Raw genomic sequence first — 23,618 nt, forward strand, 5'->3', positions numbered from 1 at the left:
CCAACAAACTGGCTGTTGTACATCATTTACTCATTGGCTTAATCTATGATTTTATGAATGAACCACCTGTAAACTGGCAGAGCAAACTGCACCACATCTAGTAGAACCAATGCAGTCAATAACATGGTGCACCCTCTGCAAAATCAAGGTTCAAGGTGATTTTATTGTCATTCGTATCACATGTGGTATATGAGGTGGACCGAAACCGTGTAGTCAAGATCCCAGTTACACCCAAAAATAGCAATAATATAAACTATAAAAAAGACACAGTATGCAAAGATCTCAGATGTATGCTAAATAGTAATAATATAATATAATAAGGTGTTTTATACAGCTGCCTGAACATGAGTCTAAGCAGATGTGTATGCAGTGCATCTTTGCAGCCCCATCTGACAGTATTCCCAAGACACAAGAACAATCTCCCTTTAAATTATCACAAAGAAGTGGCAGAAATTTAAATGAAAATCATAAATTTTCAATGAAAATCATGGCAAGGAATGACTAATTTTCATACCAAACTCTTTGAAAGAATCTACATTTTACTGTTGGTGATTAAAACTTTGGAACAGTTTTGGTTCTGCAATGAAATATGTTTCATGGAGAAGTTGTGTGAAACATACCTGTTCTACAATGAACACTTATGTTATTTATTATTATTATTTTCTATGTCCTACAGAGGAACTACGGAAACTCAGCTGGTCTGGAATCCCACGACAGGTCCGACCAATAACGTGGAAGCTTCTCTCGGTAAGGTTTCTGACTACATAAGCACCCACACACATTTATAATGTACTTAACATTATTTGCTCTACAACTGACTGATAAAAACAAGAAAACTAAATTAATTTAAAATGTGTGAAATACTCCAATATCTCGCACACAACTTGAGCACAAACGCGTAACTATTAAGACCTGGCAAAAAGGGATTTATTAAAAACTCAAACTGACAGACAGACAAAAGCTTGACAACGATAAACACATTGCAGTTGATCTCAAGCACACACAAAGTTGCTGTCATCTTCTCCTCCTCTCCAATGTTTGATTTATGAAGACTACTAACAGTTTGGCTTTTCTCTTCTTTTTCCCCACCAAACTTCAATAGGGAAAATTAATTGCGAGGCACAAATAATTTATTCATGAGACGCACTGTGTATTTACTCATTAATCCGTTGTTGTGGCGTATAGCTCTTGGTCTGCGAAGAGAAGTCTGGCTTTATGAATGCCATGACCCTCCCATTAATTACAGCACAATAGCTAATGTGCCGCAGAAAAGATGTCATTAAAGGTGCACGTTTGTATGTGTGTGCCTGTTTGTGCCTTTTGGTGGTGGGAGGTTACCAAGTGGCTCTTTAGCTATTAACAGCTGCTTTGTTTGGTACTCTGCTGAAGTTAAGGCTCATAACACCTTATGAAGTCAGAAAGCAGTGTATTCAGGCTCAGGAAAGGAGGGATGCTGCTATAGATTATTGTTGTGTATGCATGTTTGTGTATGTACCGGTGTGTGTCTGCTTGAGCTAATGTACCATATATAACACCCCATTAATGGTTTGCTCGTGTTTTTGTTCATTTTAGCGTAATAGGCTTTCTGTAAACCTGAATCTTTTTAAGTCGTGGTCTGAGAAAACGCCTCTTCGATCCAGGAGAGAAAAATGGAGCTAGTAGGCCTGTCACGATAGCAAATTTTGCTGGTTGATTAATTGTCTCAGAAATTATTGCGATAAACGATAATATTGTTTGAAATTTGACAATAATAAGTAATTATTGTCAAATTTAAGAAGAAATGTTTAATTTGTTTTGCATGTAGTACCTATTTTGACCACTAGATGGCAGTATAAGACTGTTTGAACTGAAGAATGGATAGTGTGGGAGCGAGCAGCTCTTCTCTAAGAAAAATGGGAGGGAGGCCCCTTGATGTGACATGGGCTGTCTCTCCTGCCTTTTGCCTATAAGCCTAGCCTCTCTTATCCTTTATCAGAATAATAATCTTAGATAGGAAAAGGGGGAGAAACAAGAGGGTAGATGGTGGTATTACAAAAAAAGATCTTTCCCATCTTTTCTATCAGGACACGATTTGAGACATAAAAAAAAACCTCTACCAGCAAGCACAATTAAAACATGATTACATATGCATTTAACGTCACGGTGTTAAGATTTGTCCACAAGAACAACTATGTCCATGCCACAGTTCTAAAGATGTTGTTTCAGTCAGCAGTTCTGATAAGCTTGCACAGAAAGTTCTTGGGGGTGGGGGGTGGGTACAATACATTAAGCTTTTGTTCTTGGTTACCCATGACCCAGGAGAAATTTGATAGTCGGCCCATTCCGAGGCCATCGGGAGTCAGATTCAGATGAGCTTTGATTTTTGTTTTTCTTCAGGCAGACAATTACTTTTTTCTTCAGCCTCAAGTCCATCTGGACGTTCTGGTTCCAAAATAGCCTAATTGTGGGATTCCATTCCACTCATCCATGCGATGAGTCTCCCTCAAGGTCGAACCCACCACGCTGACGAGTCCCTGAAGCCGCAGGTGGCCTGCGATTCTCATAAATCGCCTCCACCTTACGGTTTAGCTCGTAAACCAGTTGATTTAGAGTTCCTACAGCACGGACCAGACCTTCACACTGACTCGGAAGCTTTTCCATGGCCGAAACTGCTGCCGATGTCTTCTTCAAAAGTCGATAAAACAGAGACCTGCCGATGCCAAAAAGCAGAGTCCCTGCTATCGTAAACCCAAATATGTAAATATCTTCAGCATCTTCTCTCTCTCACTCTCTCTGTCACTCTCTCAGCAGCACACGTCATAAAAAACAAAACTATATACATATATATATATATATATATATATATATATATATGTATATATTATCGCAACAACTTAAGATGGAACTTGGTGTAAAACCATGAAGAGAGGACGGTCAAAGTTGCAGTGCGAGTGTAGACTTGCTTGTTTTTCCACATTGAATACAATGTAGACGTATTTCTTCTTTTTCCAACCATTTGTTTTCTCTGCCAGGAGTGTGGACTGTCCTCTCTTCAAAAGAGTTTCCTTTTTCCTTGCGATGTAGGTGGACAGCTGTCTTGACTCTTGACCAGGTGGTTTGGCTCTTTGTTTTGGACCAAATGCTTGTGAAGGGGTCGTTTGGTTTCCTCTATACAAAGGTCTGAGCGCTTCTCGCTGCACTGGATGCAGCTCCGCTTTCATTCGTTTGTTTTACCCTGTGGGGTTTTGTTTGAGGGTTTTGTTAGGTTTAAAGTGTTCTATGATCTGGGCTTTGGAGAAAATCCTTCTCCAAACACGGGTACATATGGGAGTACACTGTTTTTATGCCTGTACCCCCCCTCCACACACACACACACACACACATCCAACTATTTGAAGCCATTGTGTTGGAAGCATAAACACTCGAGCTGAGTTGTAGAGCTAAATATCCACATGTCTGCACAAATTGAAATTTTAAAAGCTTTTTCCATGTTTATGTTGATCTTGTTGCTGTTTGTGGGAACTTGTGTCTGATGGGCTTTCAGTGTAGACACAAGTATCCCAGGTCACCTCCGAATGTGTCCTGAGTTTGTTCAAACTTCCCTTTGGCCTCGACTCTAAATACATGTCAGAGCAAATGAATTGGGCTAAAGTTCACCTCTCTTCATGCGACTAGAGGTCAACCAATACGAGTTATTCTATTGCCAATGCTGTCCTCTAGACCAGTGGCTCTCAAACATTTTTGGGTTCAGGGAAACCCCCATAACCCTCATGTTTGTAAATACTTTTCTTCAATGTGTCTCTTTAATGCAATGGAAATATTTGTGTAACATAAATAATTAATACCTGTTCTTTAATAGTGTCGATACAATTTTTATACTTTTAAACGGGTATTTTTCATTCAAGACACATTTAATTAACAACATTTTTAATTTCATCTTCCAAAGTTACAGTTTTGGTGTATTTTAATGGGTTGTTAAACATCTATGCGCTTTTAAAAATAAAAAATTAAAACAATTTTTTTTTTTTTTTGGCGGACCTCCAAGCAGTGGCTCGTGGACCCCTGGGGGTCTGGGAGCTCCAGTTTGAAAACCACTGCTCTAGAAGTCAGGAAAGCTGAATGCTAATTCTTCAACAACACTTTTGTTATATTTTTTTGGCCTGTGTGTTTTTTTTTTTTAAAATTTACCAAAGGTAATAACTGCTTTACTAACTTGTACTCTGAAAAATAATTTATAGAAGAGCGTTTTTTTTGGGGAAAAAATGAGTGAGCTGGTTGTAGCGGTTGCTGCTGCAACTTTAGTCTCTTCTCAAGTCCTAAAAGATGGATCCATAAACACAACAAAGTAAACATCAAACTTTTTATTCAACCATCCATTTTCAACTGTTAGTAGGATGTTGAGGTGCAGAGGGAGCAGGAGAAGAAACAAAGATCTCCCTCTCCACACGAGCTCTCTTTAGCTCCTCCTGGGGGATCCCAAGGTGTTCCCAGGATACATACTCTTTTTGTCAGGTTCTGGGTTTTCTCTAGGGGCTCCCTACAACAGGACATTCCCAAAACACCTCTTAGAGGAGGAGCCAGGGAGGTATCCTGATCAGATGTGTGAACCTCCTCAGTTGACAGAACTCCTAATTGATGGAGCTCCTCACCCCATCTCTAAGGCAGGACCCATCCGCCCTGAAAGAGACTTATTTCAGTCTCGTGTCTGAATATTATCTCTTAACATAAGTCATAAATCGTTAGCAAAGCTCCTTTACTGCAAAAGGCCAGAACAGCTTCCTTATTACACACAAAGCCCTTAACAGTCATCTCTCTCCATTCTGTCATCACTTGAAAACAAAATGCCAAGATACTTGAACACCTACGCTTGTGGCAAAAATTCACCTTCAACCTAGAGTTTTTTTTTTTTAGGTTGAGAACTGTGATCTTAAACTAAGTGGAACAGATTCGTATCCAGGCTGGGTAACGGCTAACTGCTCAAATATATTCTGAAAAGCAAAGACGATCCAAACCAGACACCCTCAGTTTATGACTACTCCTTGAAACCTCTTGTCTATAAAGACCACAAACAAAATCTAAGACAAGAGGCAGTCCTGGCTAACCTGCAGCAGAATTGAGCTCTGCTTTAAGATTATGGCTCTACATCTCTGGGCTTGGTTGTACAATGATCAGAGAGCATGGAAGAGAGACCAAAGTAAATGGACTGTACTTCTAAAGCACCTTTCTATCTTATCAAGACACTCAAAGCACTTTACACTACAATCTGTGTCCTCATTTACCCACTCATACAGCACTCTACAATATACAAGGAATAATCAGAGCTTTATCACATTCATAAACCGATGGGACACATCAGAGACAATGAGGGGTTCAGTGTCTTGCTCAGGGACACTTTGGCATGTGACTGCTGGTGGAATCGAACCCCCAACTCTTACATTGGAGGACAACTGCTCTAACCACTCAGCCACACCTGTATCCGCACATAATCTCTTCCAGGGATATGGTCATAGTCTGCCTCCTGGTCCACAAAATGTGACGTAATGCCGCTAACGACTCCACAATAGTAATTTATTTTATATATATTTTAAATATTTTATTTAGGAATGGATCTAGATGTACAATCTTGAACCATACCTGAAATGATCAATTCCACCTCCAAAGTTTTCAGATTTCTACATCTTCAAGTCCGTGTGTAGCCCGAGGGTTAAATCTGAGGCTCAGGTGAGAGCAGAAACTGAGAACAATTATGCAAATATTCTGCCACCTCTGTCCAGGCTGATAATATTCACCAGCGCCAGAGGAGGGATCAAGCTGGAAAAAATCTGAACACATACACACATGCTTGTGCTGCATTTCATAAACTTTGCTGTGCAACCAATAAAAGTTCTGTCCAGTGGCGTCCCTTGTGTCCCTCTCCTGCTTACGAGTTCAAACCAACTTTTATTTATTTTCCTTTTGGCAAGGCATGCTCATCTCTCCTCTACTTGATAAATATGAGAAAGTAGTATTCTCACTGTGGTCAGAGTTCAGTAATTCTTGCCAACACTTTGCATTTACCTCCACAATCCACTGTTTTCGCTAGTGGGGACGCAAAACAAGCAAAAAAGAGCTTAAAACCCGGCTTTACGTAAAAGAGCAGGTTATTTTTAGCTCTTAGGAAAGCTTCCCTTAATTCTGTTCATTATTTAAAAAACCTTGACATGTTGCCCACAGCTGCACAAACACACCCGCCGAAACTTCCTAATATTTCTGCAATAATACCGTCTTAGTTCATTTGTTTAAAGAGCACTTCGTGTCCGAGCCTGAAGCAGGAAGGAAGGAATTAAATGGCTTTTCTGCTTTGCAAAAGAATGTCAGCCTGTGGCAAAATGTACATTTGCTAATGGAGTGTGGCTGTTAAATGTGAAGTGGTGGGATAGGAGAAAGAAACTAACCGGCTGAGGAAATATTGATAAGGCTAAAGAGCGATGTGAAATATATCAGAGAGCAGTGGCAGCGCTGACAGATTCAGAGATTATTGTGTTCAATTACCTCACAACAGTGAGTATAATTACACTGCCTGAAAACAAGAACTGTTCCCTTTTTGTCATTTCATGTAAAGTTATGACAAACCTTCAGTTCAGTCATAAAGGGAAATAAATGTGCTTTCCTTACTCTTAATGTTAAACACTCACATGTTAACACTGGGGGGCGGGGGTGTTCAGATGTGTGCTGCCCATCTGCAAAAACTGCATGTGAGGCAGGGCAGCCGACTCGGGACCCAAAAGTCCCTGGTTAGATCCCCAGTCATTGCACATCTCGTGCTGTCTGAGCAGCACACACTATCCCCAATTTCTCCCTGGGCGCTTTCAATAGCTGCCCACTGCACCACCTGGTGGTGGATGGGTTAAATGCAGACAGCCAATTTTGCATTTCATGGTAACATATAATGCTGACTATACACAACACATTATTATTATTATTATTATTAGGGATGCGCAATATTGATTTTTGGCCGATATGTTAAAACTTATTTGGCTGATAACCGATACTGATACCGATATTTTTCTATACTTTCCTTTGTCAAAACATAGCCCTCTTATTTAAGCTTATTTGTTACAAAAATTGTGTAAGCGCTGGTGACATATATTCAGTAACAGCCATATGATATGCATATCACTTTAACTTATATTAAATGAAAAGTGTTAAATATTATTTATTAGCATTAGTCACCTGCGATGCTGTCTCACTTGCAGAGGCTTGTTCCAGGTTCCTATAGCTGCAGTGTGGGATCCTCTGCACTCTTGTGCATGAAGGACAGACTTTTTAACTTCAAAGTTTTTTCTATCCTTTGTTCTGTAAGACTAGTCATGCTAACGAGGCTAACACTTGACGTCCAGATGTCTGTGGTAGAACTCACCCAAGTGCTATCAGCTATTAGCTTCTCAATGACGGCGGAAGTGACGGCTTGTAACTCTGGTAAGGTTGCGTCGGAAAAATATCTGACTGAGGACGATGTAGCGAGGCTCAACAATGTAGTCCAAAAATCTTCGGAATCCGACATCAACAAAAAAACAACTTCCACACCGCCGACATTTTGACTTCTTCCTCTCCGCCATGATCAGATCAGTAGTTGCGTGTGACGTCATCACGTTGCGCTGGCGCTGCAGGCATCCTTGTCTCTGGGTCGTCATACAAAAACGGCGTCTTTTAAATCCGTGAGTTATTTTGATGGAATGGCCGATGTCCGATATTGAACTTCAACATTAATATCGGCCGATACCATGCCGATAATGTTGTGCATCCCAAATTATTATTATTATGCTTTCATACGTTCAGTTGTTTACCCCTAAAACCTCCACATGCTCTTTAACACAAGGCTGACTCATTCATAAACACATATTCTGCTTTCTAAATAAAGGACAAAATGCTTGTATTGCCTTCGTAATTTCTTGTCAGTTACCATCTGAAAAGTACACCATTTTGGTTAAAAAGTGACAATCTCTACAATAATCTATGTATAAATGTAGACGCCAGAGTTCTGCAACAAATAAGAACATCATTTTTTAGGCCTGCTGGCAGCTTATAGTAAAAAATACAATATTTGTAGCTTATAAAAACAGTTTTATTTACCATTTGGTCTTTAAGTGTTGCTGTGAGTGCATGTCTTTTTGAGCTGCATTGTGACTGACCTCTACTAAACTGTCCATTAACCTTCAACACACACTTATTCACACTCATACACACACACTCGGTCTCATTTGGCAGCGTGTACCTCACTCTGGAGCCCAGTGCTTTGTAGCTGGCCTGTAGTGTGTTGTGTTTGTGTGTGTACACTGGAGTTGTGTGTGTTTGCATATGGAGCTGTTTGAACATGTGACGCTTAGACATTTTGGCTGATGGACTGTTGGGGAGGGTGGGGGGGGGGCAACCGCATGGTCAGTTTTCAGTCGGATGTCTGCAAACACAAATGTGACCGTCTGGATGTGTGGCAGTGCTGACTGAAAGATGGATTGATGTGGTGTAGATGAGAGGAGAACTGCCTCTTTTTTTTTTTTTTTTGGACAAAATATTTTACATTGTTTATTTTTTGGAGACTTTGGGGGAGGGCTGGTGGAAGGCAACCAAAAAGGGGAAAAATACAGTAGTCCCTCGCTACTTCGCGGTTTGACTTTCGTGGACTTGCTCTTTTGCATTTTTTCAACAATAGTCAACTTTAATATTACTCACATGATTGGGACGGTATGGGATAAAAAGTTAATGAAAATAAAAAATCTTTGGACAGGCGCCGCCATTTTGTAGTTTTCTTTCAATAAGCCTACACTGTAACACCAATCATAAGAACTACACTACCCAGAAGCCAACAGTGCTTCCAGCTGCTGCTTTCTGCCGAAATGGAGGGAAAGTTTTGCAACGTAAATTCAGAAGTAATTATCTATCTATTAAGCTCACAGAACTGGCAGGGAAGTTGCAAATAATCCTGAAGCTTCCTGAAGCTCAACTCTCCACACGTACATCAACCTGGACGGGGCGGTGGGCTTCATCGCTTCAGGGTAGGTCTGCAGAACCAGAACCAAGCTGCTGTTCTTTAGAGCTGGTGAGTAAAACTTTGCAGTACAGTACATAGGCCTGTCACAATAACAAATTTTGCTGGGTGATTAATTGTCAGAAATTATTGCGATAAACAATAATATTGTTTGAAATTTGACAATAATTAGTAATTATTGTCAAATTATTGGCATTAATGGCAAATTATTGCCCAGAGGACCAGACTTAACTTTTTTTTTTTTTAGATTTTTATACCTGGATTATTGATTATGCATCAGGATAAATGAAAATGAGGTTGATAATTTTCATTTATCATGCGATTAATTGATTTATTGCTCATCGCGAAAGGCCTAACAGTACATGTACATATGTTGTTAAAATTACGTAGGTTTAAGAGTTTAGAGCATTGCAAGAGTGTGGGAAGGGTTTATAAAGCCTAAAAATATATATATAAATACTAAAATAAATCTTGTGTTTCTACTTTGCGGTTTTTCACGTATCGCGGTGGTGTCTGGAACGTAACCTTTGCGATAATCGAGAGACTACTGTACTGATGAATGTGCTGATAAGGACTAAACAAAAAAAGATGTTCCTATGTCATGAGAAACGAGTGAGAAGAACAATGGTTCCTAGATAACAGAACTTTTTTTTCTTTAACAGTAAGTACTCTTTGTTCTATTTGTTGACCTGTTTGTTTGTCTGCTGGGATGTCTTCAAGCAAAAGAGTCGTGTGCGACAAGCATTCATCTAGAGTCCTTTGAATCTCATCAAGTCTGGAAGAGAAAACAAAAATCATTAAAGAATAAGCAACACTATGTTGCTATTCTTATTGACTTCTCTTTAGACAGTTGCCCAAAACTGACTGTGCTTGTTTGTTTGGTGTCTAGATTAAAAATGGCAAGTGGATTTCTAAGATACAGGAAAATTTGAACCAAAATTAAAGGCGTCTGTGCATACTGGGCTTCTCTGTCTTTTTCCAATAATAAGTCCATGACAGCGTTGGTTGATTAATTTGGTTCATAAAAGAGAGTTTCAAACAGAGCTGCTCTCAGATGTGTCTGATCTGCAGCCAAATGCATTCTCTTTTGATTAAAAGTGATGACTATTACGTATAACAGACAGACGGACTAATGAGGAGACATCTGCTGGCTAAAAGATTTACATGGAACTGTTCTTTCTAAGATTAATGGGGAGTTTTTGCCTTGACCTTGAATAGCAGCTGAAACAAAAAGATAAAACACGAAAGCCACTGGTTTGTTTTTAGAAGCTTTCAGCCCCGTATCATGGTCCTCTTCAGTAGATTGCACTGGATCAAGTGCCATAATGACACTCGAGTGCAGAGCTTCGGTCCTGTGATAAAACAAATGAAACCTAAAAACACTAAACTAACACGACTGATAGAGTAGTCATTTGCGCAGTATCCACATTTAGAAACCCTTTCATACATCACATTTAAATGACAACTTTTTTTTTCTATCACTGACATTCACACAACACTAAGACTTCTGAAGAGATTAGAGGTTCAATTTATTACTCAAAGGAAACCAAAATATCTGTACTGGAGGTCTCTGGATCTGTCCAGACAATGAAGAAACTGCTCCACCTCGCGAGTCTTCAATTCATTGAAGGTCCCAGCTTGCCATTACACTTGTGCTTAGTCAGACACAAATTGTGTACCTTGTTAATGCATCGTAGACCCATTGAACACCATTTTCTTATCATAGCAAATTTTAATGCACCTTTAAAGGAACTATTTTTGGTGCCTCTTTGTAGTTTTAAAACTGGAAACTCCAATGATCAGTACGTTTTTATACTCACTTGTTCACATCATCCTAAAAATATTGGATTTAGACAGGCTTAGCATAGTATCTTACTAGGCTCTAACTATTTGAGACTAGTTGGCAACTCAACTTGTGGGGGAAAAAGCAAGTTATCAATGGCAGTTTTCACAAAACTCAGAGTGTTTGCGACCAATAAACCAGCACGACCACAACTGTTTTCACTAGCCTATTTTTGAAACTATAGCAATTTTCATGTGTATACCTTATAAAAACCAAATTCTATGCCGTGTGCAATGTTAAGTTGCACACCTTCACTCACATTATGGGGCATCTCTGGCTGAGTGGTTAAAGCAGTTGTCCTCCATTGCGAGAGTTATTGGTGGGGGCGTGGGGGGTTCAATTCCACCAGCAGACATGCTGAATTGTCCCTGGGCAAGACACTGAACCCCTCCGATATGTGTCCCATCAGTGTATGAATGTTATAAAGCACTGATTATTTTTGGTATAGATATAGTAGTGTTGTTTGAATGGGTAAATGAGGACACAGATTGTCGTGTAAAGCGCTTTGAGTATCTTGAAAAGATAGAAAGGTGCTATATAAGTACAGTCCATTTACCATTTACTTTACCATTATTCCTGACTTAGCCCGCTTGGTGCCCACTTTGTCAACAGATCCCAAGTTTGATTTAGCTTACACTTGTTAAATGAAAATTGATGAATAATATTTTATTATTGGCATGTTTTTTTTGTTAACCTGGACGTTGAAGTTGTAGCCTAAGATGCTTTCTGTCAAAAGAGAAACTGTACAGGTGGCTCCAGAATTTGGCTCCAGAGTTTACAAAGCTAAATTGAGAAAAGGTTTTCATAGCATAATTTTCTTTGGCACATTTTCAAATTCAAGTCTTTCTGACTTTCATCAGAAGTTGAAACTCATGAGTGATTACCGTTCTCCAGCTCGTCGCCAACATTTGCAACCTGGTCAGATGCTAATTTTAAGAACTGTTGGACAGATTGGAGCAAATTTGCTGGACTTAATAACACAAGACTTCTGTCTAAGAACAACTTTGGTCCAGCAATTTTTCTCTTGTATATTTTAATTTTATCACTACTTTGATATGCTTGCTATGTATTGAGTAAAATGTGGGTAACACATTTACTTGTTTAGGATAAGAACATTGGGCAGCACGGTGGATTAGTTGGTTGAGCTGTTGCCTTTCAGTAAGAAGGTCACCTGTTCAAATCCTGGCCCGGGACCTTTCTGGGTGGACTTTGCATGTTCTCTCCATGAATGCATGGGTTTTCTCTGGGTACTCCAGTTTCTTCCCACAGACCAAAAACATGCATGCTGGACTGATTGGTAACTAAATTGTCCCTACGTGTGAGTAATAGTGTGAATGGTAGTTTGTCTCCATGCGTCCCTGTGATGGACTGGAGACCTGTCCATCACACCTTTTTAAAAGCTTATTGCAGATTTTTGAGACTTTATCAAAATAAGAGTTCAATAGAAAAAAATGTAAAGTGTCTTTTATGAACTACAAAGTTAGACAAACTAGTTTTTAATCCCACGGGCATGTTTTTAGAACCCTCCACTTTTACTCCACATTTGTTCTTCAGTTTGAACTTGGCTTTCTCTTCATTGTGTAAGCCTGACTGAGCAAAGGGGATACACTCTTCTACAAATACACGTTCACAAAATATGTCCGAAAAACTCAGTGCCAGACGCACAAGGGATGATGACCCTTGAGAAGCACAAAACGTGGTCATTTAGCAGAAACTTTTATATTTTTCAGATTTTAATCCCATTAGTTCTAGTCTGGTTTGCAAAAAAAAAAAAAAATAAATAAATAAATAAATAAATCCTTCAGAGCAAGACTTTAAACCAAGTTTCAAAATAAAGGCTCATTAATACTTTCTCAAATAAACAAATAGACACAGCAGTTTCTATGAAAAGTCACGTTTTGCTTTTCTCTGCGGAGTTTAGTTCCATAATTAAACCCAGGAAGGGCATTTAAAACAAAATAACTTTTCATCTACCAACCTCCATGTCTTTTATATCCATCCATACATACATGCATCCATCCATACATCCATACATACATACATGCATCCATCCATACATCCATCCATACATCCATCCATCCATCCATACATCCATACATCCATACATCCATCCATACATCCATACATACATACATGCATCCATCCATACATCCATCCATACATCCATACATCCATACATCCATACATCCATACATCCATCCATACATCCATACATACATACATACATCCATACATCCATACATACATACATCCATACATCCATCCATACATCCATACATCCATACATCCATCCATACATCCATACATACATGCATCCATCCATACATGCATACATCCATACATACATCCCTCTTTACCCACTTCTTCTTTGTCGGGTCACGGGGTCACTGGGGCCCATATCATAGTCACTGTGCAAGAGGCGGGGGACACTCTGGACATGTCTCCAGTCCATCACAGGGACACATGGAGACAAACAACCATTCACTCTCTCACTCACACCTATGGACAATTTAGAGTTACCAATCAGCTTAACATGCATGTTTTTGGTCTGTGGGAGGAAATCGGGAGGAAAATCCATGCATGTACAGAGAGAACATGCAAACTCCACCCAGAAAGGCCCCCTGCTGGGATTTGAACCATTGATCTTCTTGCTGAGAGGCAACAGCTCAACCAACTGTGCCACCTATCTTTATATATTGTAGAATAATTATTATAGCTCAAATAAATGAGCACAAACTGTTGGTGAAAAATGACCTGTAATAAAATATATATAAACATTGCCCACCTACAAACTATGAACATTTCAATGCATGCATGCTACCAAAAGGTATCCATTCTCTAATACACAATTACTTTTTAAAGTTTCTTTTCTGTAAAACTTTCTGGTTATTGTAATCACTCCACCACTACAGTGCACTAACTTGCACAAAGAACTGGAAATTGTTTTTACGCCGGATGCCCTTCCTGGTGCAACCACAGACCACTGAGCTACCACAGCCCTCTGTGTGGAGCAGAGAGCTGCTATCTAGAGTGCCTGGGGGAGCAGATGGTGGGGGTTAAGGGCCTTGCTCAAGGGCCCAAAGTGGGGCAAATGATGGAGGAGGCAGGTGTGGATGTTTCACGCTTCCCATCCACATGTTGATCTTGTCTGTTTGGAGAGTCGAACTGGTGACCTTCCAATCACAGACCCACCTTCTCTAACCTCTGCACTACCACTCCCCCCAGAGAAATTGTCAGTGCCTATGCTATACCTGTTTAGTTGGTTAGCTTAGCATAAGAACTGGAAAGTGCTATCACTTTCTGTCCAAAGATGAGTTGCCAGGCAACTGGCACTGAAAACTACCAAGACATTTTTCTTTTCCAACCACAACTTCACTTCATAACAAAGCCCCACTGCTTCAATTAAGGTTCCGCACTTGCACTGAACTGTACGATATAATTTAAAACACAATTATATCAAAATGTAGAACAGGTTAAATAGAATTACCAGACAAATCAGTATTTTTTTTTCTCTCTCCCACTCCATCAGGGTTATCTACCAGCCAATGCTGAAAGGAGAGAAAGTGTTCTACAAAGAAAGAGACAAGAATATTTTGGCTTCATTCAGCAATACTACGACTCGCACAATGAAGAACACCATCAAGACACCTACAGACAGGTAAAAACTGAATCGCATACCATGAACTAGGTAGAAGCTTTAAGAGAAAAAGACTGAACTTCTGGATTGAAGTTCAATTGCCTTTGATTAAAGTGCCTAGAATGACCATGATCTGGATGATTGTGAATCTACACTGATGACTGGTTGTAACATTATTACCATCCAGACAATATTGAACAGCACAGTTTTGTCATAAAATGAGCTCTGATCTTTCAGGTCATGAACAAGAAACTCGAGTGTTTTACAGTGTCTGTTAATTGGGATTATTTTTCACAGTTTGGTCATTGTTGTGCTGATGATGGATTTAAGTTGTCTTTCTTCACAGGAGAGACGGGTATGGCTACACATATCCCTTTTGGTGTTTTATTGATCATAAGACGATGATTTAATCAAATTATGACTAAATGGTGTCAGTGAGGCAGACGTGGGCAACATATGGCTGGGGCTAAAAGTTGCCCTTGGATGATTTCCATCTGGCCCTTCATATTCTTAATTGAAAAGAATACAACTATTAAATAAGTTGATGAAAACCAGCATTTTTTTCATAAAAAAACAAAAAAATCTGTTATTTCTAGTATCACTCATCCCTCTGTTTATAGCAAGCGGCCAACATGGCACTAACGATCGGTCATTAGGCTGATGGTCCTCCTTTGTCGTGTGAACAGCTAGTCTTGGCTGTCACCAGCAAACTGGTTGATCCACTACGAGAAGGTGCCATTTATAAGACTGAGTTTATTGCAACTTATCAGACTGACAAAGTCTTTTGGATAAAAGACGAAACGTTTCAACAAGAAATCTCCATCCAGAGGACCTGACTGTTTTTTGTTAGATTTTTCTACCTGTATTGCGCGAGCATCAGGATAAGTTTTAATTCAACTTCTTGGATGAATGTATCAAAAACCACTGAACTAATACTGGCTATAACTTTCTTTTAGTCATGTTTCCAGAACTAGAATGAATCTTAAAGCCAGGTTACAGGAAGAATGCCTTATTAAAACATATTGGGAAGACACATTTTTATCAAGTATGCTAATTATGTTACAAGATAAAGCTTGGAAAATTAAACATAATTAGATTGCTTTAAATATCTTGTTGAAATAATTGTTGCCCACCCCTGGTCTGGGGACTTTACAATGTATTAGAACCAAATGGTATGCTTGTCTGTCCTCAGCAGTGTGGTGTGAAGTTGTGTGTCAGTTAAAGGAGGTCCAATCAAACTATTGATACAATTAATAGGCATGTGATCAGATACTAGTTTTAGTTGTGTTCAATCTCTGAAGGTATTCTTTTGAGAATCCTTTCCTATTCTTGGTCCCAGTTATTAAAAAAAATGCTTCCTATGATCCTTTTCTATTGTGCTATTTTCTCATTCTTCCTCTTCTTCCTGAGTCTGGTTGTGTTACTGATAGACGAGTGTGGTCGAGCTCTGCTCAGAGAAGACAGCCGGCTTCAAAGAGCTGCCTAAATGGGCACTTTCCAATGGTTATGAGCACATCTACCTTTACTGCTTCTACCTCTCGATTTATTTTAATTTTTCCACCTGCATGTGTTCATTTTTACCATTTGCCTACTTTCAGTTCATGTCAAGCTGATGAGAAATATGAAAGTGGGTTGTCGATTGCAAAATGCACAATTTTCATATTCCATCAATGTTTCCATTGATTTCCTCACAGTGCCAGAAAGCTGGCACACTTTGTTTTTGTGATTGTTTGGATCATGTCTTCTCTCGTTTTCAACCAGATTATGCTTACTCTTGATTGGACAGTCAATTTAAGCATTTTTAAAATATTTTTGCCAATCACTTGTTTGGATTTGTTTCTCTTATTCTGTTTGATTTTTTCCCCTTGTAGGTTTAAATAGACTATATGAATGCATATACTTTTTCCTGTTTATCTTGTGTTCATTGATTTAAACAGTCTTTCTTTATGTTTTGTGGTGCATCGTCCATTTGTATATACATCTGTTTCTGGAGTTTGTTCATATTTTTACACATTTGTTTGTATTGCTGGTAACTTGCCCAAACAGCTTGTGTGTTTGTGTATATACAGGTGCATCTCAAAAGTAAAATATTGCGAAAAGTTCATTTTTTGTCAATAATTTCAAAAACATTTCAAGCCTTTTTTTCTTGTAATTTTGATGATTATGGCTTACAGATAATGAAAAACCGAAATTCAGTGTCTCAGAAAATTAGAATATTTTAACGAGGTTCAATATTTTAAACTCCTGGTGTCACACCCTAATCAGCTGATTAATTCCTGGACATAAGCAGCAAATGTCTCATTCCTCAAGTCCATACACTTCTGAACCAGAGGCGGCATCAAAAGCATCTTACCTGCTGAGGAGACAAAGAACTGGACTGTTGCTCAGTGGTCCACTGTCCTCTTTTCAGATAAAGTAAATTTTCATGCCATTTGGAGATCAAGGCCCCAGAGCCTGGAGGAAGAGTGGAGAGGACCAGAATCCACGTTGCTTGAAGTCCAGAATAAAGTCTCCACAGTCAGTAATGGTTTGGGTTCATGTCCTTTGCTGGTGCTGGTCCACTGCGTTTTCTGATGTCCACAGTCAATGCAGCATCTACCAGGACATTTTAGAGCAGTGGTCCCCATCTAGTGGTGTAGTCTACATTTTTGTAGTGGGTATACCGTTGTAAAATTAGTTTTACATTCGATGTTGGACACCGATGAAGCCACTGAGTGCGAATGTCCAACGTCCAACGTAAAACTAGTTTTACCGCGGTCGGGCCGTATACTGTGCTTAGAAAACAAAGTACACTGTAATCGTTGATTTTTTTTATTTTTAAGCATATCGAATATTTCCAAATTTCTCTGATGCTTCTTATATTTGAATAAATGAACGACAAACTTTGTACAACAGTTGGCTTTGTAATAAAAACATGTTATAGACTTTATAAAACCGTATCAAAGCAAAACATGTTCAAGTATTAAGTATATAATTATACAATGATTTGCTGGATAAGCGAATGTAATAAATGAGCGCTAAATACAGAAAGATTGTTATGGAAGCGTTGTAACTGCCGTTTAACGTATCAATAACACGTGCCTAATATGTCATGTATCATTGGGCACTTTTAAGTGGGTATACTGAAATTCTTAAGCTTTTCTAGTGGGTATACTCCGTACACCCGCATATCACGTAGATTTCACCACTGTCCCCATCTCCTGGACCATGGACTGGTACCAGTCTTTGGCTCAATTGGTACCGGGCAGCACAGTCTTAACTTACATTATTTCAGTTTTATTTAGCATCTGATTCTGAACGATGTTTTATTTAGAAGAATTACTGGATTCTTTCTGCCACATCTATCTATGACTCACTCTTGATCAAGGTCTAGATGCTTGCCTCGGTCACATGGCTACCTTCTTAAAGGGGCTGCTTCTGGGTGGAGTAACACGTAATCCATTACTGAACTGCTGGAGATCGCAAATGACGGCAGTCTTAAAAGTATGTTTGAGACAACTCTGCCGGTGTTCTGGATTAAAGTCATGGCAGAATACCCCGAGATAGCCACAACAGCACTGAAAACCTTGTTGCCATTTCCGACATCCTATCTGTGTGAAGCAGGGTTTTCTGCAGTGACGGCAGCCAAAATAAAATTACGGAGCAGACTGGACATAAGCAACACACTTCAGGTGTCATTGTCACCCATTACCTCTAGATGGGACTGTCTCGTTGCAGAGAAACGAGCTCAGGGCTCCCACTGATTTAACGTTATGGTGAGTTGTATTTTTCATGCACTTTATATTTGTTTTTGTGGTGTATCGTATGTTGAAGGCATGTTTAACCTTTACTATAATGACCAGAGAGTGTGGGGCTGGGAGGCCGTTATGATGTTGGTGCGATGTTACGAGGATGCTGCTAATAAAGTTGCATACACAGTGGATTCACAATTATTATATTTAGAAAACACCATTTTTTATGCCAGTCGTATTATTTTATTTTGTGTATTTCACTACTACACCTTAAAGGCCGGGCCGTGAAAATACTGTCTGACATTAAACCGGTCCGTGGCACAAAAAAGGTTGGGGATCGCTGCTTTAGAGACTTCATGCTTCCATCTGCTGACAAGCTTTATGGAGACGCTGATTTCATTTTCCAGCAGGACTCGGCTCCTGCCCACACTGCCAAAGATACCAAAAGCTGGCTACAGCATGTAATATTCTGATTTTATGATGCACTGAGTTTTTATTTTATTTTATTATTTTTTAAACATAATCATTAAAAGTACAAGAAATAAGAGCTTGAAATATTTCACACTGTGTGATGAATCTATGAAAGTTTCACTTTCTGAAGCAACTGACAAAAAATATTGAACTTTTTTTTTACAATATTCTCATTTTTTTTTTATGTGCTTGCGTACAGTATAATTATTATAATATGCATATTTGTATGTCAAACCATCAGTTAGGTCCACGTGATTTTTTTAATTGACTACTTCCCATAGGAAGTATTCAATATTTCTATATATATTTACTTTACATTTAAAATATTTAATAAATTGTAGAAGCAATGCCCTGGGAGCTGGTTCAAAAACAATGACTTTGTGTTTAAAATATTTTAATTGGTCTGCTAAAGTGAATATGAATGTATTTGATTAATAAGAGTGTCAAAGGTACAAACTCTTTTTAGCTTTCTAATATTCTTGAAGTTTTCTAGGTTTTAACAAACTTTTAAATGTGTAGTGTTGAAACTGAAAGGGTGAAATGACTGTTCTTTTTAAATATCTTTTATTTATGAAATCACAGTTTACACACACTTGTGTTCATTCGTCTCAAATCATCTTACCCTTCAGCAGATGCTTGTGAAAAGCTTTTGTTGTCGCTGCTTTTCTCTTTTTCCGGGACTCGACAAGAGGCTGGAATAATACAGTTGGATTAAGAAAAACCATCAGTGAGCAGTGCTGCACGGTCTTTGGACGTTGAACTGCAGGCAGATACACTTGATCCACTATGCACATTTTTAATAAAAAGTGGTTGCATATTTAATTTCACGGATTGCACCTTAAACTTGCATTATTGGTCTTGTGACATGCCTGTTTTTAGGATTAAGGTGCTTGCTTTTGAAAGTTGGTGTGAGAGGGGGTCACCAGCCGCAGAAGATGTCTCATGATTCATCATAATATAACAGCCCAGTCTGAACAACATTGTGAGGCTAGGTATCTAAACATGTCACTGTTGCTTGATGTTTGAACCAGTGGGTATACAGGTATGTGGGTATCACACTTGCTGTACAGGTTAAAGTTCACAAAGACAGACCACATCAATGAAAAATCCTTTTGGGAGCCAAGTATTACAAAATGACATCTCCCATTGGGACACAGGTATTGGACTCTACAACACTTCGTGCCTGCCTGCATTCAGCCTTTAGGACTGGCGTCAGGTGGACTACAAGTTCACTGCCCCAAGTGTAGGCTGTCATTAACACCAGAGAAGAAACGACTACATTTGGAGGTGCCGTTACCTGCAGGCAAGGACTGATTAGTGGTTGCCATATGTGAACAGAATATTGGGTCTGCATTACCACAGATCTCCATCGTTTGTGCAAATGATGGCATTGAGGGGTGAGAACCAAGCCTGCCAATGTTGTGGAGAAACACCAGCATTATTCCTGACATCATGACACGGCGAGCCATGTATATGACTTTTTGGTCACTTGTAGTAGTGATTCAGTTGACCCTTATTGACCCGTTCCATATCAGTGACATTCTCCTGAGACAGCACCCTGGCGTTAAATTTTTTTTTTTAACAAGACAACACCCATTCAATGAACTGCCTGCATCGTGTTGAGGTCCTCCTTTGGTCAACAAAGTCCCAAATCTTTCCCAAACTGAACGTGTTTAAGATCAGCTTCAACCCAGCACCAAAACAGCCAGAAAGCAACGTCTAGATACAACAGCTGTCACGTGATTCACCAAAGGAGAGGACACAACAGCTGTACGTCCCCATTCTGCACCAATTCATCCTTTGTATCCAAATCCATGGGGGTGCCACTTCCTGCTGCTGAATCTTCTGTGTGCCTGTATGGCTAACTCCGTTATCACTGTAATCGTTGCAAATGGTCACATGACCTTTCAACATATGCATTTTAATTTCATTTTCTTCGCTGTGTTCTGTTGCTAAACTGACGAGTGTTTAGGTTTCACTGTGCTCATGTCAAGATTTTTTTTTCAGAACATTAAAGGGTTCTAGATTATTTAAAAAAATGCTGAAATATTTTCAACTTCATGTCTAACACGGTTCTTCTTCATGTTGCTGTCAGATCCAAATAGACATTCCTAGGATGAATCCTGAATCTTTGGTGCAGCAGCCAAAGGTGACGGAGGTAAGGTGTCCACCGCAGATAGGACAGTGGTTACAGCTCTGTGTAACAAGCGTGCACACCCTTACTGGCTATTTCAGTTGGCTTGGCTCCAGCTGCTGCCCTGCATCCGTCTGGCTCCCTTCTGACGAATCTATCCGCCTGTTGTCGTTCATCTGCGGGTCAGACAGTCTGAAATGGTGGAAACGTGGTCTCACTAAAGCAGAAACGCACACAATGGCACTTTCAAGCACATCGGATCACAGAGACACCTCATTATGCAAACACATTCATGCACACACTCACTGAAGACCACAGCTGCTTTCCATTTCAGAGCGCTGAAACCCCAGTCTGACTTCAATCAAGAACACCAATCCACTAACTGTTGCTGTCGCTCTGTTTCTGTCACCGTCTGTAATGGCCAGATCTGTGCTAACCTGCCCGTTGCTTCCGTGTTTGTCTTTTTTTTTTCTCCCTTTCTCTCTCTGCAGATTCACATTGACATACCGAGAACTAATCCTCTTATTCCTCTTTTTCAACAAGCTTCTGTTCAAGAGGTGAGACCCCTCCAGGAGCACACACAATGCACTTCATGTAGCAGGGTTTTCCCTTTTGCCTAAAGGCAGATCAGCTAATCACCTTAACCCTGGGATCACACTGATTTAAAGTTTTAGTGCAGTGGGGAAAAATCCAGTAAAAGGAAATATGGGATTAATTAAATTAAGCCGTAGAAATATTTTGTTTTTTGTCTGCCTTGGCTTTTGAAAAGGAAAACCCCTCGCTTTGGCACACTGTACGATACTGTTATGAAAGCACACATTAAATGCACAAATACAGAAGTAATTTTTGCTGCTAAAATTTCACTCTGCATGTTCAACACTCTCTCTAATATCTTTGTTCTGCTATGTTTGTGGTTCTGAATAAAACATTTCACATTAAGATGGGTGCTGTTTTGGTGGGGATATATTAAGTAACTAGAGAAAGTGCATTTCCTGGGAAAATGCAGTGTGAAAAACAGCTGAAATTGACTAAAAAACATGCTGAAATGGAAGAACAAGCTTAAATTAGCAGAAGAAAACAGAAATAACACATATTTGCAGAATTGGGTTTAAATGAGCAGAAATTAGCACAAAAATTAGGAAGTTGGCTATAAAAATAACTAACAAGTAGCTGAAAAGGCCAAAAGAAGCTTAAACTACTAGAAGGAAGCAGCAGGAGCTGAAATGAGCTCAAAACATGTGGAATGAGCTGAAAAAGATATAATTAGCATTAAAAGAGCTAAATAGTAGCCGAAACAGCAGAAAAAATGCTAAAAATGTAACTGAAAAGATAGAACAAGCGGAACAAAGCAGAAAAAACACATGCTTGTCCAATTAGGCTTAACGAAGCAGAAATGAGCGCAAAAAAAGTGGAAATTATTTGACAAAAGCAAAAATTTGCGCGCGCGCGCGCACACACACACACACATACACCAAAAAAAAACAGCTGAAAAGTAGCTAAAAAGGCAGAAAAATGCTTAAATTACCAGACGGAAGTGGAGAAAGTACGTCTTTTCTGAATTAGACTGATAAAAGTTGAAATGAGTGCAAAAAGTGTAGAATTAGCCGAAAAAAGCTAAAATTAGAATAAAATCGCTAAATAGTAGCTGTAATAGCAGAAAAAGCTGAAACGTATAAATAAGCTGAAATTAGCAGAAAGTAAAGAAGCACAAAAATGTCGTAGTTAGCAGAAAGAAGCTGAAAGGAGCACAAAACGGCTGAAAAACCAGCTGAAATTAGCTGAAAGTAACTGAAAACAGTTTAAATTTTCACAAGGAAGATGAAAGAAGCTGAAGCTGAACGGACATAACGCTAAACTAGGATAATAATAATAATAAATATAAACAGAAAAGCAACAACTAGCAGTTCGCAATTAGCTAAAAAGCTAAAGGCAGCCTCTTCCCTCATGCTGAACCCTCATGCTGACCTCTCCCCCCCCCAAAAAAAAAAGTAACAAACAAAAAAACAACATAAAGCTGTTTGTATAAACAAAGCGCTGCGCAGCTCAGGACGTGTCTCCGTCCATCTTTGACGAGATGAGCGCCCTGCCATGGCAAGTTATCTAGAGGAAACACTGGAGCAGTAACAGGTTGTAAACAGATCTAAAGATTTTGTAGGATGTAAAACGAGCTCAGTTTATTTTCTATGAGGAAAAAAAAAATGGCTGAAAAGGCTAAACATTTGAAAAAGCTCAAGTCATAGCACCCTTCTCCTGAGCAAGCTGAATGTTTTGATATCTGATTTGTTGAAATAGCACAAGGATTGTGGAATGAGAAAGATGCCGAAAAACATACGGAAGAAAAACAGATGACGATAGTGTGAACACTTCGTAAACATTCACACAATTATCCTAAAAACCTCTTCAGCTTTACGCTTAACAAGATATGTTGACTCTTTAGTTAACGAGCCTCCATTAGTTCAAATAAACATTAAAAGATGTACATTGTATAAACGCAAAAGTGCGACTTGATACAAAAATGAACCCGATTTAATATATTTACACGACTCATGTTGTTATTACAGCACTTGTAGAAAGACGTGTCACAGAAATGGCGCAGAGTTGGAGAAAACGGAACATTCTTATGAGATGGAGGCTAATGAGAAGTCCAAGACTTCAGGCTGATCTGTGTGTTCCTCTGCACAGAGGTGTGAGCGAGCCTCGCATACACTTTGTGTTTGTGTAAACCGTTCCAGCGTCCAGCAGTGGGAAGACTCCGGTATGCACACAGGCACTTTAGCTCACGATCACAGTACCTGAGG

General features: G+C 39.3%; 1 protein-coding gene across 1 annotated transcript in view; it reads left to right on the plus strand.

Moving 5' to 3' along the window:
• Window positions 1–23,618, plus strand: part of tbc1d22a (TBC1 domain family, member 22a) — a 181,191-nt gene that overhangs the window by 33,573 nt on the left and 124,000 nt on the right. The window contains exons 6-8 of the mRNA XM_037696145.1: window positions 677–747; window positions 14,377–14,505; window positions 21,312–21,377. Of these exons, the coding sequence (XP_037552073.1) occupies window positions 677–747; window positions 14,377–14,505; window positions 21,312–21,377 (266 nt within the window). The remainder of the gene's footprint in view (window positions 1–676; window positions 748–14,376; window positions 14,506–21,311; window positions 21,378–23,618) is intronic.

This window comes from Nematolebias whitei, chromosome 22, assembly GCF_014905685.2.
Source record: "Nematolebias whitei isolate Nwh7 chromosome 22, NemWhi1, whole genome shotgun sequence".
NCBI classification, from domain to species: domain Eukaryota; kingdom Metazoa; phylum Chordata; class Actinopteri; order Cyprinodontiformes; family Rivulidae; genus Nematolebias; species Nematolebias whitei.